The following is an 8,789-nucleotide window of genomic DNA, read 5'->3' as shown; positions in this document are numbered from 1 at the left end:
ATAGGATCTAGAATTATTTTATTATTAAATTTGTGGAGTTTGGGGGTTGACAGGAATTAAAAATGTCCATAACAGGCGCATTGCCCCTAGTGATGCGCTTTTTTGTAAGAATTATAAATCTATGTTTTTCAAAATGTTCAGGCAGAAATTTGGTGCATACAAAGGTGTGTAATGGTTGTGCTTTAAGAAAGGGATTATCTTATTTTTCAGGTGGCCTGCTGGTTCTTTACTACTTCCTCTAAAGCACTCAAATTTGCTGACATGCTCCATTTGCACATCTAGGCTAACAAGGCCAGCAATATTATACATTTGCCCCTTCTCATTCAAACATTATAGAAACAATTTTTGATTTCTTAATCTCTAGGGGTGTGCATACCAGAGAGGTTAATTATGATCTTATGGCCATTTGCTAACCATATTCCATAACCTTATTAGCAGATACTATACTTTTGCACTTCACCACATTAGCACAAGAGAAACTTTGGTGCTCTTGTGCTACTTCTTCAGCCTTTTCTTCTGGAAAACGTTCTTGTTGCCTCACACATCAAATAAAAAGCATGAAGTTATCTTCTGCTGATGTATTTACAGTTTCATATAGTTGTATACACAAAGTAATTTTTAGGCCAAGTAATTCTATTATGTTTTTTTCAAGCATCTATGGACCAAAAGCAAAAGAATCGTCCTTTCTAAAATCCCATCTTGATATAACTGTTCCTTTCAACATAAATGTTTTGCAGACATTTTAAAATTGTAATCCAAAGAATCAGCTGTCATTCAAGGTTTCTTCCAGAGATGTTTGTAATCACATTCATCATCTTAGCATACTGACAAGTTATTTAAAACATAAGTGCTTAAGATAATCTCTTTACTCACACATATTGCTTCTGATCTAGAAAAAAAAATAAGAATCATAAAAAAAATCTTCTATAATCTTCCACTGTGATGGATTACAGATTTTAATAAATGCGTGTCAGTTCCTCTCTCAGACAAAGGCCATATTCTAATTAATTTTTTTCTTATAATCCAAGCTACAGACTCAAAAGACATATAGCCTGCCTTTTCAAACTGGGTCAAGTGTGGAGAAGATGTTATGTATCTCCGGCAAGAAGTAAGATAGTAATAAACAACGTCAGGTTAAGCTTTTTTCTTTACAAAGCTGTAAGTCATGTGTGACAAGGAAAACTTGATTAGCCATCTTCCTCCTAAGAAATCATAAAAGGGTTGAGAGTTTAAAAAAAAAAAAAAGGAAGAAAACAAGTAATTTACTATCACTCTTTTTAGTGATTGTGATGTGGAGATTTAATACCTATGGAAACGCTTTACATGAATCAGCAGTAAGATGGACAGAAATCATAAAAACTCATCATTATCAGTACAACAACAAATTAGCTAAAGACCTTAGTATGGACTTCAAAAATCAGTTGACAAAACTTGTTAGCAATGTTTTATCACAGTGCTTTACCTGGTTTTACAGTTCTTTGCTGTGTCCTAGGTAATGTGTGGGATTTCAGACAGGTTGAAATTCTCTGTGATAAATGCTTATTTCAAGATGAGTTTAGCAGAGTTAAACTCATTTCTCCCTCATTCTGAAGTATAAACAAAGCAGAGCTGGGGAGGGGAGGAACAATATTGTCTTATTGGGGTTAAAAACAGAAACAAAGGCCCTACTGCTACCCTAGGTCTGAGGTATCATTGGTTACACTTTTAGTTTTCACTACTTCCCTGCAGCAAGGCCCAGGTCTGACCATCCACATCTCACAGGTTTGTGCTTTGGTCGATTAGGGTCTTTCAAAGGGACAAGAGGGAAGAGAAGTCTCTCTCATGGTATTTGGCCACATTATGTCCAACTCCCCTCCATTTCCAAATTGTGTTTTTTCCTTTCAAAGCCAAAACAAGTGGGGGAAAAAAACCTTCTGTCTTATGGAATTAATTTCTTTTTTTCAGGAAAGTCACAACCTGTACACAGTAACTTAGTAAGAGTGTATTTGAGATGGCCTGATTTGCCTTGGTAAATTCTGCTAGACACTCATAGCTAAATTTTCTTGTTTTTCTCCCCCTCCTCTTAGTTTTCCAGCCTAATCACAAACACTAGAGCCAATTTCCCTCCCCCCCCATAAACAGCTATTTTGCTATGAGCCAACACCCTTTTCTGGCAATGCCATTTTTATACTCCTGTCCCTCAAAGGGATATAATTCTCACCTGTAGAAATATCTGGGGCTAAGAGAGTGCAAAACACAGAGGCAAAGAAGCCAGGCTGAGTGTAAAGGGGCTCAAGCACCTCCATCTCAGAAAGAAATTGTGATTTTACATGTCATGAAGATCTGGCAATAGCATGAATTCCAAAATGAAAAAATGGAACAATCTGCTCCTTGAAGCCTGATGTGAACAAAGAGTTTAAGAGCCTTTCAGCACAGGCAGGGATAGCAGAAGCCATGTATTCAGCTGAGCAAGGTTCTCAAACTGAGACAGGCTGTGAGATACCAAGGTTTCATGTCTTCCTGGGGCACAGGGAGATGTCATACACCTACTGTTCTGTAGCTTTCCACTTCAGTGGTTGTCCTTGTGCCCAAGAACAAAATGTGCTAAAAAAATTAATCTCTTAAGTATATAGCTGAAAATTATCTAGATACAGATACACCTGCAGAGAGATGGGAATGTTTAAACAATACTTGAAGAGTCTTCCCCCATGAGTCTAGCAAGATGTAGGCAAAAGTATTTCATGCACATAGAAAAGTACGTGTGTAGGCACCCTTTCAATAAAACCATCTATGTGAAAAACCAAATCCCATTCAGGTACATCTTATTATTAGACTGTAAAGATGACATGACCACAAAACAGAGGATTTCAGATTTATTTTTCAAGCAATCTCATGAATATGATAAAATAACTTTTCCAGTAATATGCAAAGAGAACTGAGACATATAATCTTCATACAAAAAGATGAGCAATAAATTCACTTAAGTCTAAACATAGAAAAAAAAATGCAGCATTGCACTGGGAAATAGAAATATATTCCGCTACAAAATGTTTCAAAAATAGTAGCAGTGTTCTTGAAGAAAACACTGTACTGCCCGTTCTTTAGTGCTCCAAAAATACTAGATACTTTAAAAAATTCTGGTTTTCATCTTGTAGTGCATTTCCAAGGCAGAAAAGCAAGTACGGTGCATGCATATACACAGAGGCCCAATTCCACAGTTGTGTATTTGTGGGCTAAGGGAGGGAACAGAGAATTCTCAAGTAAAATCCTGGTTTCACCAAGCACTGGACTGGAAAGGACCAGCAGATACCTTAGTTGTAGGCCAGATACCAGCAGAACCCTTAGTTGTAGCCCATTACTCTACCACTAATAGAAGAAGGAGGCAGCAGGGAGCAGAACATTCATCCATCCTTACACCAGCTGCACGTACCAGCCAGAAAACAGACCAACAGCCTGTAAGGTCAGTGGGAAGCAAAGCAACTTTGGGGAGCCAGGATTTTGTGTGATATATGCATGTCGCTGTAACAAACTTGGCGTCACATTACAAAAGCATTGGTTTAGTATAAAAAGTCCTTCTCTTTCACAGTAATACTCTGCCCTTCATTCTCCCTTCTCCCTTTGGCTCCTTTCACTTAAGTGTTGCAGTTGCTACTTCATTGCATCTGCACAAAGAAAGTCCAAATCCTGAGTAGCTAAACTTGGAAATCAAAACTTAATTAATTGTTATGGCTGCTTTTCCTATCACACAAAACAACACCTGGAATTCCAGCCCCTCGGAACTGTGATTACAGCAGTGGTTCTCAGGAAGGAAAAGGCTGTGCGTTTATCAGCAAAGTGCATTTGTGAGCAAAGCTGAAAGCAGACAGCTTCCTGCATCAGTATTCAGCTTTAGAAAAGGCAAGCTCTAGGCAGCTGCACAGGTACCACTGCAAATACAACCTGCCCACAGCATTACCCCTCACAGACCTGACTGGTGAAGCCTAAGCCATGTTAGGTGTGAAAGGTGGTGAAACTGAAAGGTGGTGTAGAAATCCCTAAGCAAAAGCCAGAGAAGCAACCCTGAAATGAAAGGAGTCGATTGGTGCTTTGTTACAGAGAAGCTGCACTTGGGCTTAAGTTCCTTTCTGGACTGCTGTGGCTAAACTGTGGCTAGAGCAGGTCTGGCACATCTGTCAGCACAGCACACAGCAGCAAAAGAGCTGGTATGCTGGCAAACACCATCAGCCTAAAGTGGCACTTCACTGAGTAGTAGGCATGGGTTCCCGAGCGAACGCTTCAAAACCTGGATAGCAGGACAGAAGCTGACTCAAAAAGTGGCAATTTAAACCTCTAAGCCTACTGCATTTCAAAGCTGCATTTACTACACAATGTATTCCCTTTGTAACAGTACTTAACCTGGATAAGGCACACAGTGTAAGTGGAAAGAGTAAACATGTCATTTGGAGCGTCTTCTAAGCACATTAACTATGTTGTATTTCAGATTGCCCTTCCCAGCTGCAGAGCTAAGTGCTAACGTGCTCTCTCCGCAGCACAAGGCAACACGTAACAGCAGGTATTTCAATATATTGCAACCAGCTTCCACTCTGTAAAAATAAAAGGTATGGGGAAAGCTTGCTTTAAACTTCCTCCCCCCTCCAATTAATTTAAATTTACATTCATTATAAAGTGATTAAAAAATATTAAGATGTAGGTTTCAAACATTTAAGAACCGAACATTTTCAAGATTTAACAGGATCTTATTTACTAGTAGTGCAGAATTTCTAAACTATTTTTTGCATATTATTATTGTGATAACTTTCAAAAATATTGCTAAAGTGAAAGGGAGAACCAGACTTAGAATTTAAGTATCATTTTCATCTCCATTTTTCTGAGAAATTATTTTTACGACATGAACAATCAAACTTTATCAATGGAATTCATTAACCAGACTTTTCCACCACAAAATAATCCACTAATAGATTTTTCTCTCAGCTTAAATTTGTCTCAATAATACCCCTGTACACTTAGAAGATAATCTTTAATAACTAAAAAAAACCCTTGTGAGATATTTTAGAAAAGATATAAGTAAAGATCTGATTGATGCTGAAACATGTACATGAAAGCTTACCAATTTTAAGAGGAAAATATCACAATTTGTGAGTATCTACAGTTTCTACGTCAAAGCCAGGTGGCAGGTTTTATGGAAAGCAACATTTCTTTATGAAATGGCAGGTGCTGCCTTTAGCTGGTCCATACTGAGGTTCTAAAAGGGGAGGTAGGGGAACCAAAAAAGCCAAAACCTGGTTAAATCCACTGCTTTCGGTTACTGTTTGATCATGCTGCGAGTACTGTACACAATGCCTTCTGCCCGAACACGTTCAAGTATTGGCCCATAAACATTCTTTGTCAAAGGAATGACCATGCCTTTGGCAGATATTTCACCTGAAATACAGGTATTAAAAAAACAGTGTTAGTGGTCTACCAGGTTTGCTCGGAAAGGCTTTGGTAGCTGCAGGGTGGGGCTGCTGTGGGCAAGGTTGGGGCTGCTGTGCTGGGCACAGCCAGATCCAGGAGGTGCTTCAGGCACTGGAGCAGAGAGTTCCCTGCAGCCCAAAGTGGAGATCCAGCTGGGGGAGAGGAAAAGCATGAGGAAAGAGCAGCGGAGAGAAGCTATTATGAACTGACCACAGGTCCCCATTCCCCAGCTCCCTGCCCTGCTCAGTAGAGAGGGAAGAGGCTGAGAAGTGAACAGAGAGTGAATTTGAGCCTGGGAAAAGGGAGGAGGGAGGAAAGTGTTGGTTTAATTTATCTCTTTTTTTGCATTATGCAAACCTGTTTTATTTGGAAATAAAGAAAATTAATTTTTCCCCCAAGCTGAGCCTGTTTTGCTTATGACAGGAATTGGAAAGTGATTTCCCTATCTTCATCTCAACTTAGAAGCTTTTTCATCTTGTTTTCTCTCACTGTTGAGGAGTGAAAGAATAGCTGAGTGGACATCTGGTAGCCAGCCAAGGCCAACCCAGCACAAAGGCAAAGATCAATATGCAAATTACAAAAATTTTCATTTTTTTAAAATTTTTTGCATTTATTTACACATGCAGATTTAACAACCCTGGCATTGTGCTCTCAAACAGCATTGGTACTGTATCAAAGAATATGGAACAAAAGTTTGAAACACATAGTGGCATACAAAGCTTGAACTTCAATTCATAGAGCTGTGAAACTGCAGTTTGGTAAAAAGCATCTAAACGTCAAAAGTTTGAGTTCCTGTTTTGGTTTTTTTTTTAATGGAACAACAATAAAAAAAATAAACCCAAAGTTTTGCTCATTTTAGTTAGCCAGAAGAACAAAGTTCTCAAGATTAAGAGCAAGTAAGGGGAAATCACACTATTTCTTTCAACACAGTGATGAATAGGAGGAGTTTGACTGTTTACATAGTAACAACAGGATTACGTAATATGCCCCAAGCCTCAAATTTCATCAATCCAGAAAGAAAAAGTGGAAGTCACTAGTTTATTCAGCACAGGTATATGTTAGCCTGTTTCACTGTGGCACAATCATAATTTATTATGATAAATGTTTCCTTTTCCCTAGTGTAACATATAAGATTAAATTATTTAAAAATCTTTGTGGATTTACCAGTAGATTAAGAGTTGTCACTGAAAATCTGAACATCCAAACATGCAGATTAAAAATTCCTGTAAAGAAGACAGTAAGAGTCTGACAAAAAAATACATATATACATAAATACACTATATATTTACTTTCTACAGGCAGGAAGATACAGAGTATTTAGGAAGATAGAGAGGAATAGCCACTTACCATCTAGAACCATTTTAGCAGCAATAGCTGCAGGGTATCCTACTGTTTTAGCCATTGCAGAATATCCTTTGTTATCCCCATAGACAACCAGATCAATAAATTTGTCTTCCAAATGACCAGAAGGATGCCTGAGACCTATTTCACTTCTCATAACAATCATATCTCTCTCTCCAGTGCCTAAGACAAAAGCACACAAACTGTTCATTACTTGCATTTCAGTCACATCAAGACAAGGTTCCTGAGGAGCACAGCATGTATATCAGGAAGTGACTGAAACCAAGGACTATTAAGGAGGACAGAATACTAAGATCAAACTAAAAGTGTAAAAGGGAAAGAAAAGGATAAACTGGGGAAGTAGAGAACATCACAATACATTAAAAAACCTAACATGAAGGTGAGCAAATTAATCCAATTAAGGCTTATAAAAGATATTGCCTTGTTCCATTCAAACCCATGAAAAAGAATTTCTCACGTACCAAAGGGCAGCTTCATCTCCATGTGCTTTGCAAGAGCCCCTACAATGGAATCTGCTGTTGGAACTGGTTCATCTCCCAATAAACCTAACCTGGCAAAAGAAATGAGAAAGTCTTATATCATTGCCTATCAACAGTTTCATCTCAGTTTTGTAATTTCCAGTTGTTCAGCATACCAGTTTAACAGTCTCAACATGGACTAAAATGGCTAGAATTGCAAACCTTTTTTTTTTTTTTTTGCTTTAAAAATCATTGGAACATTTTACCATTCCACAGCTTCCAGCTGACTTTTGTCCTTCTCCAGTTTGCTAAACACAGCTTCTTTAAGAACGTGGGGCTCAGCAGGTGACTTAATTCCAACCAGTTTGCACATGAGCTCTTTCTGTGTTAAAAGAAAAAGGGTTCATGAAGGCCTGACATTTGTTCCCACTCCTTTTCAATCAAGGTTTTGAGAACCAACTGCTCCACTAAGATCAGTTAAAATTCAGGACTTCTGAGAAGACAAGTTATGTGTCCAGGGAAAGTGAGAAAGTTTGAGAATTTTAACCACAGGAGGTGAAAATAGGGCTCATCATTTCTTAAAAGACTTTGTACACCACCTCTTAGCTGCTTCCCCCAAAATTTTAGTCTTATCCCTTCCTCTGGCAGTAAACAAAGAACACAGAAACCTGCATAAACAAGGAACACTAGGAGAGTGTTAGGATGAAAGAGAAGCCACCTGGAGACTGACAGAGTCAAAAACTAAAAATATCTTTCAGTTGGTCTAGAAATGGAGAATGTCCCTTTCAAAAATTACATTCCTGCTGAAGAAAGTCTTCCTAATTTCCAGGAACAAAAATCAAAGTTCAGAATTCAATACAAGATTGCCATTGCTAAGTAGACCCAAGTTTAGCAACAAGAAAACCATCAATAAAACAGAGGAAAGAAGGAATAGTAATCAGAGTAACTCACCCAGGTTAGAGGTGGTGTAGTTGAGCTTAGCAAAGGATAAGGATCTGGGTTAATTAATCCTAGTTTTACAAAGCCTCCCATAGTTCTGGAGTATCCCTGAAATTAAAGAATAACACCATAAAATATAAGAATTGCTTGAAAAGGAGATACTTCTCCTCAGTTTGAATGTAGTGATAGACACAGCCATGGCAGCGTTAAGTATTACTCTCTTGGGAAGTCAGCCGCAGTAACTTGATGCCAGTGAGGTTACTGCCACAGAGAGGTGTCTTCCTCAGCCCCTCTCCACCCCTTCCCTGCTTTTCAATACCTTTATTTAATGACATATTCTGTCATCAATTCTTCCATGGCAAGTACCATTGGTTCCTGAGATCAAAGGGCTCATCTGGCCAGGGCAAGTTGAAACCCTAGCCCATCACTACAGATGGGGTTGTATCAGCCAGCTGGCCCAGAAACAAAATACTGAATACAGAGAGCATAAGAGGAGCTCTGCTCACCCAGTTTCTTCCATGCCTTCATCTAAGCAAGCCTTCCTCCCTCTCAGAAATACAGAAAAATCCTGTTGTATTTCAACAGATGAATTAAGAC

The 8,789-nt window shown here is 38.6% G+C and overlaps 1 protein-coding gene across 3 annotated transcripts in view; it reads right to left on the bottom strand.

Moving 5' to 3' along the window:
- Nucleotides 1–2,839: 2,839 nt before the first annotated feature.
- The window catches only part of AASS (aminoadipate-semialdehyde synthase), a 26,675-nt gene continuing 20,725 nt past the window's right edge, over nucleotides 2,840–8,789 (bottom strand). For 2 of the 3 annotated variants that reach the window (XM_085042243.1, XM_085042259.1), the window contains exons 20-24: nucleotides 8,205–8,300; nucleotides 7,520–7,635; nucleotides 7,257–7,345; nucleotides 6,781–6,957; nucleotides 2,840–5,400 (exon numbers count right to left, since the gene is read on the bottom strand). In XM_085042243.1, coding sequence (XP_084898369.1) covers nucleotides 5,282–5,400; nucleotides 6,781–6,957; nucleotides 7,257–7,345; nucleotides 7,520–7,635; nucleotides 8,205–8,300 — 597 coding nt within the window. In that variant the 3' untranslated portion in view covers nucleotides 2,840–5,281. The remainder of the gene's footprint in view (nucleotides 5,401–6,780; nucleotides 6,958–7,256; nucleotides 7,346–7,519; nucleotides 7,636–8,204; nucleotides 8,301–8,789) is intronic. The other variant, XM_085042253.1, reaches the window with a different exon arrangement.

Source organism: Lichenostomus cassidix, chromosome 1Aa, assembly GCF_008360975.1.
Source record: "Lichenostomus cassidix isolate B80296 chromosome 1Aa, HeHo_3.0, whole genome shotgun sequence".
Classification (NCBI taxonomy): Eukaryota; Metazoa; Chordata; class Aves; order Passeriformes; family Meliphagidae; genus Lichenostomus; species Lichenostomus cassidix.
This window is presented reverse-complemented; position numbering and strand designations above follow the sequence as displayed.